Source organism: Manis javanica, chromosome 1 (genome assembly GCF_040802235.1).
Source record: "Manis javanica isolate MJ-LG chromosome 1, MJ_LKY, whole genome shotgun sequence".
Lineage (NCBI taxonomy): Eukaryota > Metazoa > Chordata > Mammalia > Pholidota > Manidae > Manis > Manis javanica.
The window spans coordinates 48,150,288-48,171,056 of record NC_133156.1 but is presented as its reverse complement, the minus strand read 5'-3'; the positions used below and the strand labels follow the sequence as shown (position 1 = coordinate 48,171,056).

Genomic DNA, 20,769 nt, shown 5'->3' with positions numbered 1-20,769 from the left:
ATAAGCTAATTTCAGTTGGGATATTACCTTACTTTCATTTATAACTGAAAGAGTCTCGAAAATTAGAAACAGTGAACTTCAAAATTTTATGTTTTAAATAAAGAACCATGGAGAAGAAAGAGTAAAGGACTCAGGGTGAAACTGGAGAATTAACATGGTAAAAAAGCTGGAAAAGGAAGACAATCCTTAATCACTGAAGGAAGACAATGGAGAAGTTAGATCCAAAGTTGATGCAGATCTAACATAATTACTTACAGGAATAACACTTGGGCAAACATGAAGACTGTTAAACAATGGCTACAGTTACTGAAAAACACAGATGTAATCCCAGAAGGGCGATGAGTATCAACAGTGGAAGTCCAGATAAGATTGACTCTCTAAGTAACAAGGGCTACAAATTAGTACACATAGAATGATGAGAATGGATTAATTTTCATCTAGAGTTTACATGGATAAAGCCTTCTCTTAATTAAACCCATTTCTAAAATTTACATTTATATACCATAAAATGCACATCTTAAAATTGTACAATGACACCACCTTAGAGTCTTTTTTCCAATCTTATTTTTTTATACTTGCAAAATTGACTAGCAACTCTCTTACAGTGTGTTGGCATCAGCTGACAGTTGTTAGATGGTGTCTTTCTAAAAACAGGGAAATAATGTGTGAGTTATGCTCATCTTTGGGAGCAAAAGGTATGGTGTGTAGGGAGTCAAATATTATCAACAGTTGGAAGAGATTCTTAGTATAAAGATGTCAGAATCATCATAAGGTATAGGGAACAAATCTAAGGGAACAAAAAGGTTTATGTTGTGCACAATATCACGAGGGTTGGAGAGCAGATGAGTACCACTTTGACTGGCAATAGGACTAAAATGACAATAATCATGATTTTAACCGCTGGTACTCAGTCAGCACTTACTAAAAGAAAAATATCATAGCATGACACATACATAATGTAAGAAAGGATTCCAATAACCATATTGGTGGGAACTTTTACAGATGGAGAAAAATGAGACTTAGAGAGCCTGTGTTCTAGAACTTAATCAAGGTCACACCAGTAGGACACGTCAGTACTGGGATACAGACACAGTTTAACTTTGGGTCTGCGTTCCTTACTGCTCCCGTTATGTCTCTCATGAGAAGCAACAAGGGTTCAAGCTAGCCAGCAGGAAGACAATGGGTCATTATTACTTTTGGCAGGTGCATTAACTCTCAGGCCACTAATACTACGTAGTGTAGGATTAGTCATTTACTAAATACTAATTAAGATGACAGAGTCTCTTTCCTAAAGATTTTTTTTTAAAGCAGCAGCACAACCAAAGACAAAGCAGCACCAGGTTATTCTCAGTTGAGTTAGGAGAACAGGTCTGCCTAGAGGTAGGAGAATAAATTGAAAGGCACTTTCTCAAGGTGTTTTTCAGCCTTCCAAATATTGACCAAACTCTTAAACTTCCCTAAAACCTGTAAGTTGTTCTTTGTAGACAAACTAAAGGGTTTGGATTTTCAAAATCCAACCTTTCTAACTGTTTGTTGCTTTGGGTACAATGGAAAAATGACTATTTTAAGATAATGATACAGACAGAAATGCTCACAGGTTTCAAAAGTGTTTTGGCAATTATTAAATATATTCATTGAATCAATACAGGTAACACATTCATTTACTAGTGGTTCCTGAGTTTTCAGCTCATTAACACGGGTTAAATCCATGCTTTGCCACATTACACAGAGCAGAAAATACTGCCCAAATTACTTCAAAGATAACAAGAGTGAGAAATTGTTTATGAAATACCAAAGTGAAATGCAGCCTAAAATATGTACGTGTACGTGTGTGTATTTTTACGTGCATCAAAGAGCTGGTGAAAGTTATTTCTGGGCTAGAGCTGATTGAGAGAGTGATGTAAGCATGCTCTCAGAAATCCAATCTTCAGAGCCCCAATTCTTTCTTCAACCTTGACCCAAACAGACAGCCTGAGGTGCAGAGAAAGAATTCAATCTTTGCCCTCTCTCAAGAGACTTGCACTACTAACTGGGAAGAAGGGCGTTTTACGGAACACGAAGCCTGGCTGAACCCTCCAGCCTCCTGGGTCTTGGCTAGCACAGAAACCAGTCAGTTCTGCGTACCTGAGCAATACCATTTAGAAAGCGACACCTTTCTTACTCAGTGTTCCAGGTTGAGGGCTTGTGCCAAAGGTGATGATGACGAGAGGGGAGGAAAGAGAAAGCTGGGCACTGCATTCTGACAGTAAGAACGTCTCCCTACAGTTCTGTGTGCTGGAGGGGTGTGGCAGCTGAGGATGAGTCTAGGGGGTTTGGAAAGTTTGAGTAATGGAAGGAAATGGGTGAGAACAGGAATATGAATCAGCTGGCTGGGGGTAATCGTCATATGTTCAATCAACATTTGCAAATACAGTTTCTATATTTAGAAAGATTTAAAGGTGTGAATACTTAAAAGGTTTATAAATTGAACTTCATAGCCTTTGAGTGAGGCTTTTAATGGTTTGTTTTTATTTATTTGTTTCTTTGGGAGGTGATTAAACATAGTGGTTTAAGACTTAGCTTTTGAATTCAGCTCCCTGGATTAGAAACCTGCCTCCACTTCTTCCTAAGTGTGTAACCTTAAATGATTTGTTTATCACTCCACGCGTCAATTTCTGAATACAAAAAAAAAGAAAAAATAGTACCCACTTCACAATGTTGCTGTGAATGGTAACTGAGTTAATACAAGTGAAATGCTTAGACTTGCACCTGACATGTAGAAAATGCTCAATAAATGTTAGCCATTATTGTTTGTTATTATTATTGTTGTTTAGCACATCTGAACCTGTGGGCTACTGGTGAAACACAGAATATAGACCAGAATCACAGGCACATGCATATGCAAAAGCAGAGTTCAAGTCTAACTTTACGCTCCTACGCCCTAGGACAATGTTTCGTAGATCACACTGCTCCACACACTAACTTCAGGGTCGAAAAAGACAAGCTTACACAAACTGCTTGGGAACTTGGCTGACCTTTATTATCCAAAGCGGCATCTATTTCACAGGTTAGACTGGGGCTAGGTCTGCTGCAGAATCAGACCATTGGTTACCTTTATCAGGTGCATTAATTCTCAGACCACTCAGATACTACTAATGCAGGATTAGTCATTTACTAATTACTAATTACTCTGATGGCCTGAGACCTAAGGTCAGCAATTTTCTCCCTGCACACTAGGAAGATCCAGCATAATAGAGGCCAGACAGGTAATTTGCATTGTTTTTTCTTAGGAGAAAAGGCTCACAATAGAAGAAGGCAGAGAGGATTCTGCATTGAAAGAAAGCAAAGAAGGCATAATTTGACGGAAGCTTCCATAAGCTTCTCAGGGGAACACCTGGTCCATCTCTCCTGCTGGGATCTGGCAGGTTTTCACATTTGATACTTGCAGCCAGCCAGCTGGGGGAACTGGACAAGGTCTGACCCTGGCCCCACATCATTTTTACTAGCTGGCAATTCTTTTTCCTCTGAGCATCTGGAGAGTCATCCAACTGTGTTTGCCAAACTTGCTTGAATGTGAGAAGATTGTTTATTTTATGATCAGTGTCTTGGGCTTTAAGTAAGAACACCACAGGAGATGATCCCACTGTGATCCTTGCTAATGTACCTCTAGGCTAATAAGTACTGAGATGATCCTGCTCTTGGACTTCATGAATAAGAAAATAAAATGGCAAATGCATGACATTTAAAGAAAGTTATTGTTATTGCTGAGTGCAAAATTTGTTTAACCCTCTCTGCAGTGGCTGTTTCATGTTGAATGTACTGCTTGCCAGATTGTATCCCCTGTTCTTCTTCTCCTTAAATATGTGCTTATTTACTTCCTGAGTTCAATTTTAGAACCCATCAAAGTAGATCCACTCCGACTCTGACTATATTTTCATGCATAAATTCATAGATGTCTTCAGAAGGAATTGCACTTGCATATGCAAATGCTTCCCAGTGCCTTTTCATTTCTACTTTTGGCCTGCACAGTTTTTAATTCATGCAAACACATTATACAAACAAATATGGGCTCAATAACAACACTCGGCATGTGTGAATTGTTAATTGCGAAGCTATGAGTATGATATGGCCAAGCAACTTCCATTATTATCAATGAAGGGGAACAAGATTAAACAGGAAGAATAAAAGTATATTTGAAAATAAAATTCCCAGTGCTTGGTTCATTTTATGTAAGTATTAATGAGGGAAAAGGTGACAGGTCAATCCACAATTCAACAATCATCTGGGATCTACAGCTCAGTGCACAATATCCAGGAGTCAGGATGCACCTTTAATGAGACTAAGGAAGAAGAGTCTACATTTCAGCACAGAATTATAAGAAGCAAAAATGTATGCAGCAAACTATAAATGAAACAAAAAATACAGCAGAAAATGAAAGGCTTTGGCCACCACGGTGAACATGCAGCACCTTTCAAAATGTTTGAGTCTTGCATTAGTACTGCTCTTGAAAATAACAGACAGGTGTCCTCATTCGTCATATTAGAAATTTAATTTGTCACATTAGAAATTCCCTTAATGAAGTTTTGATTCTTTCTATTTTTTCCCCCCAGTTCGCACCGCATGCACTTTCGGGGTCCGGTGAGAACTTAACAAAGTAAAACACTTGTTGAAGTAACTCTGAGATCAAAGACATTAGATACACAGCAGTTTTCAAGCAACCCTCCCCTGGTTTGAAGTGTATTTCATTTACATGGAAAAAATTCAGAAAATAAGAGCGAAGATTAAATAAAGAATGCATCCTGCAAAAGTCTACAGTTCCAGTGGAAACACAATTCTGTTTTGCTGACTTTTTTGGAACATTCTGTTAAATATAAAAGCTGGATCTATGCTAAACTGGGACCTTCTGAGAATATGTTTTTTGAGAACAACCACTGGATTGTGGACTATATCATATTTATATATAATGTTCTCTAAGAAACAAAGAAAAGTAAAATAACTAAGAAACCTAAGAAACCAGGAACAAAATTCCAAGCTGCTACAGACTAAATGTTTGTAACCCTCCACAATTCTTACATTGATACTAATCCACAAAAGTATATGGAGGTAGAGCTTTTGGGAGCTGATTAAGCTATGAGGGGTGGAGCCCTCATGACTGGGTTTAGTGCCTCTTACAAAGAGGCCCCAGAGAGCTCCTGTGCCCTCCTCAGCTACATAAGAACACAGGAAAAGTCTATGAACGAGAGAGAGCTCACACCAGACGCCACATCTGCTAGGGCCTTGATCTTACACTTCCCAGCTTTCAGAAGTATGCCAAATAAATGTCTGTTGTTTATAAGATACAGGTTTATGGTATCTTGTTAGAGCAGCCCAAAAGGACTAAGACAAAAAGTATCTCACGAGGCATTGAATTAGTTGCAACATTTGGAACAAGAAATAAAGAATCAGTGATGTAAGCAAATGATTCAGTAACCCAGAAAGCAGGGCCTGGATACTTAGCACTGGCAGAAAGACCCTCTCCAGCACTTGCACTGTATTTTTGTGCATTCACTTGTAATTTGGCTAATATGAATCACACACATGGGAAGGCTGTACACAAAGCACAAGACACGGAGCTAGTGAGTCAACATGGCCATACTACCTCTCACACTCTCTTTGTATTAGTCTATGTGTCCAGACATTCACAGCAACCCTTGACAGGGGATAACAAACTTCCTCAGGGATACTGGATACGAAGAGAATGCCAAGTGTTAGTGCTTGGAAGAAAAATATTGTCCTCCCCAAAGAAACCAAATACTGTACGAAAATTAAATTTTGGTGAAAGCAGGAGGGAGAATTGTATCAGTGGAACTGGGTAATAACATACATGGGCTCACCTATGGCTCTGCAACACAAAAAGACAGATGCATAATTCAGAATTAACATCACATTTTTGGGGAGGGAGAAATTATGTATTATCATATAGGGGTGTTGGGAGGGGTTAATCAATACACCATTTGTTCAAAGAGAACCTGAGAAGCCCAATGAGTAAAGCAATGGGTTTATGTGTGGGCTTCAAGCAGAACAGATTAAAAACCACAGATCCATTTGTGTTGCTCAGGACAGGGATTCATGATGGTCTTGGGAATACTCTTCCTGGAGCCAAGGGTCTGCTGTATGTCTCATCTGTTAAAACCAACCAAAGGCAACCACCAAACTGCCAAAGAATTTAGTGTCCAGGACAAAAGATGCTCTTCTGTAATAGCCATAAGAGTTTGATACGGGTTGATAAAAAGATTGTTTTCTTAAACGCAAACATAATGGGAGACAATGTTGGCATACCTTGTTCCCATTTTTCACTGACCATAGTCATCAATGCACAGCCAGGCAAGCCAAGAGCATAAGAGAGCTCAGAGCAGGTCAGTGGGGGCAGCTCTACATACCTTGCCTTGGGAACTCATCTGACTCCCGGTGCACGAGGTCTGTGACACGGGTTCCATAGTGCATCCTGCTGTCGTGGTCATAGGCCTTCAGAGTCTCGCTGGAGCTATAGGACTTCTGTGTGGGCACGCGACAGTCTTCACTGTCCAGGGAAGAACTTGTGTAGCGGCACTCTTTGCCACACCGCCCCCTGGTCAGAGAGCGGTGTCGCCGGTCCTTCACATCCATTACTCTGGATCCGGCAGAAGGCTGATGTTTTCAGAAACGTCAGGCCTGAGTTTTGGCACTTTGTCACTTTACCACCTGAAAACACCAAAGGAAAAAAACTTAAGACTGTGATTATAAGAAATGCTGCCTTCAGCTTCTGACTCACACTCTGACTCAGATAAAAACATAAAAAGACAAATTTGGTCAGCACTGCATAATCTCTTCTGCAAATGCTTAATGCATACTTAAACAATCAGCCTAAATAGAAAGACTAGATACAGTAAATTAATTTTCTTGCTGTTTAATTGGGGGAAAAATAATACCAATATAAGTCATCTTCTGATTTTTTATATGTGTACAGATGACATGATAAATCTGTCACTTTAATGCAAGTCTCATTATGACATGGTTCAAAAAACAAAACTGATTTTATCAATCTTTAATCACATATTCTTTCTGCTATAGGAAGACTGGTGAAAAACAATATCAAATTTAAATAAAAATACAACTATATAAAATAAAACAGGTGTATAATAATACTTTATATTATTATAAATATGTGATATATATAATATATAAAAGAAATAAAAGAAAGTTGGGCCTAGCAAGTAATAATAAAAGGCATCTTGACATGTAAACAAACTTCCTCTGATGTCTTTACTGAGCCTTCAGCAAACTCCTCAGTTTCTCTCCTTTGCAAATCTATCTTCCATGGATATACCTTGGATTTTCCCTAGTCACCTACCAGCAAGAGATCCTTGCCCACAGAGGTCTAAATGGCACAACCACCTGATCCTCGGCCTAACCCTTCATTGCTGGGATATCCACTGCAGAAAAGAACACTGAACACAACAGGTAAGCTGACGAAAAGAACCTAATGTGAATTGGCAACCAGGGAGTTCCACAGTCTGTCACTGGATACCCTGGGCCTGGAAGCATATGCCAAACACCACTCAGAAAACACTAACCTGCTCCCTAGCAAATAAAACAAAAATGCTTAGATGCCTCCAAGTTCCAAATGGTAGGCTCATATTGATTTCATTGGCCATACAAAATAGCATGGACTACAGGGTTGGGGCCTGGACAGAATACACAAATATGAATTTTAATTAAATGGAAAATACAACCTAGAGCCAGCAGAATTTTTCCTTGGGCTACCATTGCTCACTGCCTCCTCAGTATTTCAGGAAATATTCGGGGAGCAGATCTGTAGTTTTGAACCCTCTGCTCTTTTTTGGTTATCTGCCATACTGTGACGGGATGTCTATGTATATCAAAGCACTAGTCTTTATGCACAGCAATGTGGATGGCATCTGTCCCAAGATGGCAGATGCCAAGTTATCCCTCCCTTATCTTTTCACACCAAGGGGTCCTTCTGGATCTCAGGAACCCTCCTAATTTATACTATTTTATACACTTTATCAAACACTGCCTAAAGTCATGGACAATTTCGTCTGGAAACTGGCAATGAAAAAGAGGGTACAACTGTTGTAAACACCAAGCACAGTTATGCTCTGTCACAGTCATGTATAAAACAACCAACAGTTAGTCTCCTGGAACCTACAGTTCTTGACTCAGGAAGTTGAGAAGCACCTTAGAGAGTCACCAGTCAAGACCCCAGGGTCTGCTTGGAAGACAAATAGTCAATGTTGGCATGGAAGTCTTGCTTCTGCATAGTTCAGTTCAAGTGTCTTAACATTACTGCAATTTCTAGATGCCAAAAATTCCCTTCCTTATTTTCCAGTATGTGATCTCAACATTTTGGAGTCCATATTATAGGCCATTGAAGTCTTGGATGAATTCCACTGCCATGGCCACTAACTAGCCAGAGCCCTTGTGAAGTTACTCCTGCCTTTTCCAACTCTGTTTCTCAATTAGTGAACATGGAAAATAATAGTATCTACTTCATAGAGTTTGTGTAAAAGATTTTTAAAAGATACTGTGGTAAAACTCCCAATAACCTAACACATGGTTTGGATTGTATAGAAAAGTACTTTTTATTTTTTTCTCCCAATGACAAAAGATACTTCTTTGCTAAGTAGTTAAAGATGTACATAAGAGGGTACAGAAGGTAACATAAATGCCTGAAACTCAAAGTTCTACTTATAAATTTCAACACTTGAACTACACACCAATGAAAGGTATGCTTCAGTATCTACTATGGATTTATAAGACTGGGTACACCAACATTAAAGAGCCACAAGTGGTTTGCAGGGGGAATTAGGAGTTTTGAGTGTTTTGAGTGGATTTTATAATTTTCCTCTCTCCTGTTTCACTGTAAGTTTTTACTTTTTAATGTTTTCAGTATTCCTGACTCATGAAATCCTATCTTCTCTAATTTGCATCGTGCTTTGGAGAGTAGCCTTTCTACATTTATGTGTATGTGATTCTATTTTATATACCTTTTAAATCATTCTCTAAGTGGGAACTTATTTAAAAAGTCCAAGAAATTTAGTGTTTGGATATCCAACATCTAATTTTGTTGCCCAGTGATCTTTTCCTTCTAAATTCTTCTTTCTTGGCTATGCCCTTGATAGTTAAGCTTGTCAGCAATGTCACCTCCAGATAAGTGACAAACATTTATATATAATGAGGTAAAATAATGACAAATCTTAATCAGAAAAAGCTAATTTCTTAGGTAACTGAACAGAGTACACAGACTATTGGCTTCTAGACATTTTGCATTGTCTGCCTGTTATTTAAAAATTAATTTTCAATATTAAAAAAGATAAGAAAGAAAAATTTATATTAAAATCTGAGTATCCAGCTTATCAGAAAAGTTAGGCAGTCTAGAAATTTCTGCTTCCAGAAAGATGGAGTAAATGTACTTCTACTTATTTCTCCCACTAGGTACCCTGTATTTATAAAATAAACATAAGAGAAATTTGAAAGGTGGAAAAGAAGAGGCAGATCAACTAGGGCTCCCAGCACCCAAGAAACCGCACTGCGGTGAGTTCCTGGGATTTCTTTTTGACCTAATACTCCAGACTTGGAGCTAGAAACACTGGCAGCCCAGAAACACAAACAGGCACAAACAGAAGTCCCACCAAAGCCACTTACTCTTGCCAAAGGGAGGGGCAGCCTCACAAGAGAGACAGTATTCAGATAGTAACCACCTCACTCTAGCCAAACAACACAGAAAAAGCTGTAGGAGCCCTCACTCCCACTTCCACCAGCAGAAGCCGAGCAGGTGCCTTGATTTCCAGGCTGCTGAGGAAACAGCAAGGCACCTCAACCTCAAACAGTGATCTGAGAGATGACTCGGAGGGAGCCGGGATCCTCTCCTCACTGAGAGCCTGTCCTTCCACCCCAACTGAGGGGTAACAAGGAGCCCCTCCTCTGCTGTGGTGGTACAGGAGGAGGTCTAGTGCGAAGTGAGGACTTCCACTGCCTCCCAGCATCAACAAGTCCACTGCCCCTTGTCTGTGGTTGTTGGTGTCAGTAGATCCACACGCGGAGGAGCAAGGAATGTTCCTACTCCTACCACTAAAGAGGCTAATGGCAAGTCAGAACTCCCACCTCCTCCCCTACTCGCAGGTCCTGACAGGAAGCCCCCTGCCCTCGGGTGTTGGCAAAGACTGTGTGGGGAACCTGGAATTCTATCCCAACCTAGCAGTGATGACGTGGGATCTCTCTCCTAACGGAGCAGTGTCAGAGGAGACTAGCTAAAATAGAAGCTTTAAACAAGATATAGAATCTCGTAACATAGTACTCCAAATGTCCAGATTAAAAAAAACTCAAAAACCTGTAATACCAAGAACTAGAAAAACCTCAAACTGCATGAAAAAAGGCAATCAATACATGCCGACACTGAGATGACAAAGATGTTAGAATGACTTGGCAGAGATTATAAAACAGCCATCATAGAACACTTTAATGAGCATTTCTAGATACACTTGAAACAAAGAAATAGAAAGTCTCATTAAAAAACAGAAAGTCTCCGCAAACAAATAGAAGATACAAAGAAGATTCCAAGGGAAGTCTTAGAACTGAAAAATAACCAAAATAATAAATCTCAACAGATGGGCTTAAGAGCAGAGCAGAGGGAAAGAAGAAAGAATGAGAGAACTTGAGAACCGAACAATGGAAATGACACCATCTATACAGCAGATTACAAAGTAGATTAGGGAGGAAAAAAAGCAGAGACTCACAGATCTGTAGAATAATAACAGAAGACCTAATGTTTTTGGCATCAGAGTCCCAGAAGGAAAGAACAGAAAGGGGCTAAGAAAGTGCTAAAATAGCAGTTGAATACATCCCAGTTTGCAAAAAACAAAAAGCTACAATCTCAAGAATCTGAACAGATCCCAGACAATAAATCCAAATGCACCCATATCAAGATACATCACAGCTAAACTTCTGAATATTTAAGACAAAGAAAATCTTGAAAGGAAAGAACAATGATAAATCATCTATTGAGAAAAGTAGTTTGAATGCAAGTGGATTTCTCATCAGAAACCAGGGAGACCAGAAGGAAATGGCACAACATTTTCAAATAATAAAATAAAATATGGTTCAACCTGGAATCCTATATTCACTGAAAATACCCAACTAGAATGAAAGAGAAAACAAGACATTGTCAGATGAAGGAAAAACTAAGAATTTATCACCAGCAGACTTATTCTAAAAGCATGGTTAAAGAGTTAGTTCTCTAAAATGGAAATGAAACAATAAAAGGAGAAATCTTGGAAATAATAAAGAAGTCAGAAAAGAAGAAAAATATGGTAAGCAAAAATAAGAGTAAACACATTGTTTTCTCCTTGTAAGCTTTAAAAATTATTTTTGATGTGTGAAATAAAAATTATAACACTGATGAGGCTCTAAAATGTATAGAGAGGATATATTTAAGAAATTATAATAGGAAGAGTAAAGGGACATAAAAGGAGGTAGGGTTTTCAGTATTGAGCTAAAATGTTAAAATGAACAAAGCAGTAAACTGTGTTAAGATATGAAGGTATAATGTAAAAACTAAAAAAAGTTACACACAGAGAGATGAACTCAAAAGTAGAGATAAATCAAAATCAACAAAAAGTCACTTTAAATGTAACAATGTAGGCATGTTGAGAAAAAATAAGGAAAATATATATAATACAAACATTAATCAAAAGAAAGCAGGAGTAACTATTACTATTAGATAGGCAAAGGCTTCATAGGCAAAGAAAATTACTAGAGAGAGAGAGAGAGAGAGTGGCATTATGTAATGATGAAAGTATCAATCCTCCAAAAAGAAACAGCAACTCTAAGTAGGAATATACCAAAACCAACCAAACAAACAACAGAAAAACAATTTGTAAATATGTGAAGCAAAAAATGATAGAACTGAAAGGAATATATACAAGTCAACAGTTACATTTAGAGGTTTTCACACCAGAGCCCCAACAATCGATAAAACAACCAAACTGAAAATCCAGAATAGAGGACCCCAAAATATATCAACCACCACAGCCTATTCAACATCTTAGAATATCCCTCCCAACAACACCAGATTACATATTTTTCTTAAGCACCCCATGAAACATATATAAAGAGAGAACATAGCCTGTACCATAAAACACATCTCAAATATTTTTAGACTTGAAACCATACAGTGTACGTTCTCTACCACAATGAATTTAAACCCAAATCAAGAACAGAAAGAAGAAAATCTCTAAATGCTTCAAAACTAAACAACACATTCCCAAATAATTCATGGGTAGAGGAAGCAGTCTCAAGCAATATCAAAATATACATTAAAGTGAAGGAAAATGAAAATGTGACATATCAAAATTTGCAAGAAACTGCTAGAGCAGCGCTGAGAGAGAAGTTAATAGAACTAAACACACCCACTGGAAAACCGGAAAAGACTCAAATCAATCATCTAAAATTCTACTTCAAGACTCTAGAAATAGAAGGAGAAAATAAACACAAAGCCAGAAGGAAGGGAATAATAAAAGGCCAAATTTAATGAAAGTGAAATACAAAAACAATATAGAAAAGCAATGAAACAGATTGTTTCTTTGAAAAAAAATCAATAAAATGGACAAATCTATGGAAGACTGGCGAAGAAAAAGAAGACACAAATTACCAATATCAGAAATGAAACAGGGGTATCACTAGAGGCCCTGATGGCATGAATAAGATATTTAGAGAACACTACAAAGAAATTTATAAAACTAAATTTGACAACTGAGATGAAATGGACTAACTTCTCAAAAAATTGACTATCATGACTTGCCCAATGTGAAATAGATCATTTGAATAGACTTTTAACTATTAAGGAAATTTAATTTGTAATTTTAAAACTCACATACAAAAATTCCCAGCCCCACATGATTTCACTGGAGAATTCTATTCAATGTTTAAAGAAGAATTAACACCAATTCTAAAATCTCTCCTAGAAAACAGAAGAGGGAGCACTTTACCATTTATTTTATGAAGATATTATTGCACTGATATCAAATGAGATGAAGACAGTACAAAAGAAAAAAGAATTGAAGACCGATATTACTCATGAATACAGATGCAAACATCCTTACGTTAGCGAACATAATCTAGCAATATATAAAAGAAATGAGGAAAATAGAATTTACTCTGGGGATGCAAGGATGGCTCAATATTTTAAAATCAATCAGTGTCATCTACCATATTAACAGGCTAAACAAGAAAAATCACACAATCGTATTGATCTAAATGGAAAAAACATTTGGCAAAAATTCATATCTAGTCATCATAAAAATGCTCAGAAAAATAGGAAAAGAGAACTTCCTCAATTTGATAAAGAATATAGACCAATAGCTAATATTATACTAAATGGTGAAAGACTAAATGTTTTTCTCTAGGAATGGGAACAAAGCAAGGATGTCTGCTTTCCCCACTGTTACTCAAAATGATGTCAGAGCATCTAGTCAGTGCAATAATACAAGAACGGGAAATAAAAGGTATACTGAGGAGAAAGAAGACATAAAACTGTCCCTCGTTACAGACGGCATGGCTGTCTATGCAAAACATCCCAGGAAAAGTCCCAGAACTAATGTGAGTGAGTTCGTGTGGTCATAGGATACAACATACAAAAATCAATTGCTTTTCAATATACTAGCGATCAGTGGGCTCCAGAATGCAAATTACAATACTATTTACAATCGTTCACAAAGAAAAGAACAATGCTTAGATGTACGTCTAACAAAATGTGTTCAGAAATTGGATGCTGAAAAAAACTATACAAAACTTATAAAACCAAAGAAATATTTAAATAAGTAGAGGATAAATTATGTTCAAGGATTGGAAACATCAATGTAGAAAAAAATATATCAATTCTTCCCAAATCGATATACAGAATGAATGAAATTCTTACCAAATCCCAGCAAAAAATTGTATAGACATACATAAGATGATTCTAAAGTTTATATACAGGAATAAATATATTCTAGAGGAACTAGAATAGCTAAAGCACTTTTTAAAAAATTAGAAAAAAGTAGGAGGAATCAAGCTATTCAATTTTAAGACACTATATAGTCACAGCTCAGCTACAATAATCAGTGCTGCGTTGTACTGGCAGAAGGAAAGACACATAAATTAAGAGAACAAAATAGAGAACCTACGTACAGACTCACAAAAAATATCAGCAACTGATTTTCAAAGGGATGTAAAAGCAATTTGGTGGACGTAAAATAGCATTTTCAACAAATAGTGCTAGAACAGTTGTAAATCCACAGGCCAAAAATTAAAAAGGAAAAAAAGACACTTGACTTAATTTCACACCTTGTACAAAAATTAACTTAAAATGGATCACTGAGGGAGACACAAAGCATAAATCTTTTAGAAAAGGCTTAGAAAAAAACTATAAAACTTTTAGATAAAAAGGAACAAATCTTTAGACTTGACACCAAATACATAATCCATAAAATGAAAAATTAATAAGGTGAACCTCATCAAAATTAAACACTTCTGCTATGCAAAAGATCCCATTAAGGGGATAAAAGCACAGTCTACAGATTGACAGAACCTGTTTGCAAGCCATGTATCTGATAAAGGTTAAGAATATGTAAACATTTCTCATAACTCAACTGTAAATAAACCAATTCAGTTAGAAATAGGCAAAAGACACGAAGTATCACTCCACCAAGTAGGACATGCAAATGGCAAAGAAACACATAAAAAAGATGTTCAACCTCATTAGCCATTAGAGAACTGGGTAAGTAAAATCCAAGATGAGATATTACTTCAGACGTGTCAGAATGAGTAGACAAAAAAATAGTGACAATACTATGTACTGACAAGGATGTAGAAAAACTGAATCACATACAAAGTGCTGGCCCAGATGTAAAATGACACAGAAACATTGGAAAACAGTTGAGCAGCTTTTGAAAACACTAAATGTGCAACTGCTGTCCAATCCAGTAACTCCCTGCTGGGCATTTATTTCAGAGAAATAAAAATTTGTGTTCACACAAAAACTTGTACACAAATGTTTACAGCACAATGTTTGTTCCTAACAGTCCCAAACTGGAAAGAAACCAGATGTCCTTCAGTGGGTGGCCAGGTAAGCAAACTCTGGCACAACTATGACATGAACTACTGCTTTGCAATAAAAAGGAATAAGCTACTGACATACATAAAAGCCAGGATGAATCTCCAGAGAATAATGCTGAGTGAAAAAGTCATTCCCAAAAGTTACATGCTGTATGCTCCATTAGCACAATATTCTTAAAATAAACATTGTAAAAATGAGTACAGATTAATGGTCGCGAGGGTTAAGGGGGATAGAAGGTGTGAGGGAGGGAAGTATGGCTATAAATGGGCAGGAGGAGGAATCCTGTGGCAATATTTTGGATCTCAGCTTTAATAATGTCAGGACACTGGTTGTGATATTGTGCTACAGTTTTGCGAGATGTTGGCATTGGTAGAAGTTGATTAAAGGTACCACTGGATAACTGTGTATTACTTCCTGAAATTGCTCATGATTCTACAGTTATAGCAAAGTAAAAAGCTTAATTAAAAAAAAAATTTCATCAGACAGTCCAGCAAACCTGAGCTGAAATTCTATCATGAAACCAAATGCTTAATCTAGGAGGTCGTTCACAATGTTAAACTGGACACGCGTGCTCCTTACCATCATCATCATCATCATCATCGTACCACTCCCTCTAACTTTACAGCTAGTCTTCACTTATTTGAACCCTCTGTTTGGCCATTATATTTGGGACTTTTCATATAAAGGAAAAAAAAAAAACACTGTTTTGGCCCCTAGTAAGGATCATAAAGAGCCAGTAACAATATAAGCAGCAGCATTTGCCAACATATTTTTCTTCTTAAGACTATTCTAAAATAAGAGGATGGATACTGGTTTAACTCCAGAGATGGCTAAAATCCATCCTCTGTCTAATGAAATGCATGTATTACCCACTATGGGCAAGCACTCTTTGCACAGTTGTCCTTGAAAGTGAAGGTCAACAATTCATGTGGGAAAATGCAAGTTTAGAGACTGATTTTAAAAAGTAATTAAAATCGCCTTGAAGCAGTAAGAAAGCTGGTAACCAAAATTATAAATCTTTTCCCCAAGCCTCTGCTTTTTCCGGCACTGACAAATGGCAATCACTGGACGGCAATGCCTCTGCCGGCTCCGTGCCGTTGTGCTGAGGCTTTATTCTGTTACTTTCCCCACTCCCTCACTTGAAGAGTGTTCACACTGCTTTTTTCATCAGTAGCCTAAGTGGGTTCCCTCAGTTTGGCAGAACAGACTAGAGAGATCTTGCCTGCAAGCCTTTGTCTAATTAACTAATCCTATGAGCTGTAACACTGTTCACTATTAACTTTTCAGATTATCCTACTACTTAAGGAGGTTGACTTGTTAATCACTGACAGCCCATTTGAGATGTGTGTGTCTGTGCGTGTGTGTGATTGTATATGTAAGTGTACCTCTGCGGGTATGTAAATATGTGCATGAATGATGCATAGGTGGGTTTTAGGTGTAGGCAATGAAGAACTACTATTCCCTTTTAACAGTTGTTATTTAAAGTCGTCTCACCTTCATCATTGGTCTTCAGACACACCCTGGACATTGTTTCATTGTGCTCAAATATTTGTATCTTATAAACTGCCGATAGCCTTTGAGACGTGTGGTACCAGGAAAGCTAGCCATTTCCAAACGTGCACATGATTTGGGGCTCTATCAGTTCTGAGATCAGTGGGACCACCTTTCTTCCCCATTTCAAATTATGATTAATCAGTGAAGAAGTCTGTCTACAAAGGAGTGGAGAAGAGTCAGTACATGTGAATCAAAGATTCTTGTTTCCTAGTCTCAGCTAGTGTCACAGATATTTTAGAAATTCAATAAAAATTTTCATTATATGAATGTTTGTAGTTTAAAAGTACATATTTTAAAAGGTTAATCAGAAAGCTCCTGTGGAATATCCTCCTTCCTTCTGAGAACACATTAATTAGATTGCCTACTTGTTTCTTAAATATTGCAGGAGCCATGTTTCTATACTGAAAAAGATCTAATGGATAACACAAGGTCCCTTTATCCTTAAGTCCTGTGCAATTTTGTCTATTACCAAAAGCAGAAATGTTAAGTCAACCTAAAAAGCATATTCATAGAACATTTTCCCGTGTATTAGAACTCCTCTATGAAAGTGGTTTGTTTTAAAACCTTTGAAGCACCACATGAAATTGTAATGCAGAACCTTACACATAAAAGACAAAGAAGCTGAGATAGGGGAGGGAGTTGGGAGTCTCACTTACCCCGCACCCCTAGGTATGGCTCTGAGGGACACAGTAAGAAAACCAGAGTGTATATAGAAGATTTCCTGTTTCTCTTCTCCGAAAAATTTAAGGACATGTCTGAACATAGATACACTCCAAAACATCTACAGACAGAATATCCCTGTGACCTTTGGGTGGACCAAGGAAAATCTGGTTTAAAATCTACAAAAGTGGAAGATAGTGCGCTAGTAATTTAATGCACTAGTAAATAAGAGGTCAAAGGCAGTTTGCTTTCTGCTTCTCTGTGCCCTTATATTGATATGTCTGTGGATAAAAAGCCAACTCTGGTTAATGTCCAGAGCAAGAAAGGATAAGCAAATTCACAATTGTGTTTTGCTCTCTAGCTTCAGAGCTACATTGCTGCCTTTTTACCATCCGTTAGAGTCCCTGGAGCTGTTTGCACAGGAAGTGGTGAGAGGAGTACCAGGACCTGTTGTCTATGAATTCTATGAATGGTGAAATGCAAAAACATTTCTCTGTGCTAGCAGTCCCCATGAGTAAAAGTCACAAAGGGGAAAAATGTACCCTACAGATTCAGATATTCGCAGACATAGCACAAGCTTGTGTGTTTGCTTATATTCTTATTTGAATAGCAAAGAAAAGTCAAAAGTCTGTATCAGACTGGTATTCAGTCTAATTCCACGCCCTTTCCCCCTCTCCACTCCAAACTGTTTAACATTCAAGAAAGTCAGTGTGGTTACACCTCCTGCTAAAATTTCAGTGTGAAATGTGGAGGTTTACTGAAGCCTTTGCCTCCTCAGCTCCACCCTCCTCGCGTGCAGGCCCCTGCGCTCTCCTCCCATTCTCTCATGTGCCTCCTGAGAGCAGGAGCTGAACAGATGGCTGTACCTTAGGCACTGGCTAAGCTACCATAACCGGGAAGATTGTCCCTCCCCTCTCTTCCTCCCTGCCATGCGGAGCTCAGAGAGGCAGCAGAGCAGGCACATGGGCCTGCAGCCTCAAAACCTAATGAAGGAAAGAGCTGAGCAGCCGCTTCCCCTTCCACTGAGTGTGCCCTTCTCATCCCCAGCCTAAAAGCAACATCAGATCATCAGAGGGAGAGGAGGGTGTTGGACCATAGGTTTCCAGGCAAAACATCAAAGTCAAAATCATTGTCAAGTCAAGCTCCCGTTTAATGAATGCATACAAAGCGCCAGGCCTTAACTTAGGCTCCTTAGGTACGTTATTGCTAATTGCATCCTCCTGAAACACAGGTATCCTTCTGTGTGTTTTAGAGATGGGGAAATGGAGACTCCAGGAGGTTAAGTGACTTGCTAACTTCACACACCTAATAAGTGTGCTTGCTGAGATTGGAACTGAGAGTCGTCTGACTCAGAGGCCTACCTTCATTACAGAAATAGTAACTCAGAGAAAAGGGCAGTCTTAGAACATTCTGTCATGTCCCTTTTGGTGACTGGATTTGTAATTGTCTGACTGCCCAGTCCCCCAATCCAATGCAGTTGCCTCACAAAAGTCACAAATTGCACTGCAATCTTGATGCACTCAGACATCTTATCAATTGACCAGTATATGCAAGTGCCTCGTACATATCATAAACAAAAATGAGAGACACCATGAGAAATCTCATGAAGCATTGAGAGGGACAGACCTCAATTTCCACATCTGGAGAATGAGGATAAGATGCCTACTTTAAAGGGTTAATGCAAGCATGTCAAAAAGCACATGTCAATCTCTTAATAACAGATGCTCAAATTGTGATTTCACCACCACAATCATCCTCATCACTACTGTAAATCATCAATGTCATTCAGCCATAAAAAACTGCATTAGCTGCTTTTTAGTGATCCCCAAAGTACACTCAGTACCACTATTCCAAATCATATTTGTTAGGGTGCTGTATTTTTCTAATGGGTTAGCACTATAGCGCTGTCTTAGGATGGACACACAGATACTAATATTTCCATTTGGTATTCAGCCTTTGCTGCATCAGACAGTTTCACTAACACTGAAAATCTGAAACTGAGAGTTTCTAACATCACTCATTCTTTAGCAAATCAGATGTACTTTGTCCTGCGTTTTTAAAAGCTCGTATTAAATTTATCAAAGAAATGATAACACATAAGGTAAGGAGCAAATAACATGAAAAGCATTAGTTGTTTATAATTAGTTTACTGTCTGTCTATGAAAGTAAATTCTGGTAACTGGAAATTCTGTTGTTTGCTGGAACTAAATGTTGGATGTGGAGATACAGCATGTGAGGGATTGGGATGGGTCTAAATTTCTCTGAAGGAAGAGAGATGTAGAAAGGTCTTAAGAGGCTAGGTGAGTGTATGAACTAGAAGCAGAGACATTTAGACATCATGCGGTGAGGATGTACAATAGGCATATTTGGAAGGGGAGAAAGAGAATGGGTGTAGAATGGAGATTCCCACTGCAGACTTTCAGAGGAGAATGCTAACTGGGTGGTGTCAACTCTGTGCTCCAGGCTCGGCAGCAGGGGTGGAATTTCACAGCACAATCTAAATTCATGATTTTTGTTATGATTTTTGATTGCATGTGTGTGGGGGGTGGAGAAATTATTTTACTAGTTTGAGAAAGCAGATAACACTCACTGAAGATTTAGTTCAATGAAGACATTGGTGCAAGGAATAAGATGCAAGTTCCAGAAAGGGGTGATAACAAGGAGGGCATTTTACTCTGTATCTGAGATGCTCCTTGAGGGCAGGGACCTTGTCTCCTTCCAGAAATCTATCACCAGGAGCTTGCAGAGAATCCACTATCGAGGGGCACCCAAAAAGTTTTGTTAAAAATACCCATGCATTGACATAGAGGCATCTGAAGATAAAAATGGAAAAAACATTTAAAAGAGCTTAGGCCAATTTTATCTTTCCTAGTGTTTAATTGTCCTGAACATATTTTTCAAGTCTATTGTTAATTTGTAGGATTTACATAGACATTTTCACTCAAATTTTGTAACGTATATTTGGTCCTGCTTTATCAAATAATATGTGTTCTGTTTTAAGATAGCCTGTGCTTCCTTAACTAGGGAAAAAATATTGCTAACTGCTTGGAAAATTATAATAGTACTCAAAGAATAGGAGCTGGCCCCTGACACCATGTGAATTCAGAATCAATGGCTTACCTTTAAAACATCTGCCTGTTTTGGAAAGTATGTGCTGAGGCCTAGCATGAGTACATGTCAGGATTCAATTAACATTTTCTGTAAAGATTCAGGTGGTAAATATTTTTCCATATCATAGGGTCTGTTGTAACTACTCAACTCTGCCTTGATAACACAAAAGCAGCCTTAGAAAATACTCAAAGAATAGGCATGTCTGTGTTCCAATAAAATTTTATCCACAAAAATGGTCAGAGCCAGACTGACCCTCAGACCACAGTATGTCAACTCTCACTATATGTAAATAGGAAGCAACCAAAGCAAGAAGTTTGGAATTCTGGCCAATT

At 38.1% G+C, this 20,769-nt stretch overlaps 1 protein-coding gene across 6 annotated transcripts in view; it reads right to left on the bottom strand.

The window, feature by feature from the left end:
* The window catches only part of TENM2 (teneurin transmembrane protein 2), a 1,157,254-nt gene that overhangs the window by 874,915 nt on the left and 261,570 nt on the right, over positions 1 to 20,769 (bottom strand). For all 6 annotated transcript variants that reach the window (XM_073231871.1, XM_073231863.1, XM_073231878.1 and 3 more), the window contains one exon: positions 6,399 to 6,699. In XM_073231871.1, the coding sequence (XP_073087972.1) occupies positions 6,399 to 6,624 (226 nt within the window). In that variant the 5' untranslated portion in view covers positions 6,625 to 6,699. The remainder of the gene's footprint in view (positions 1 to 6,398; positions 6,700 to 20,769) is intronic.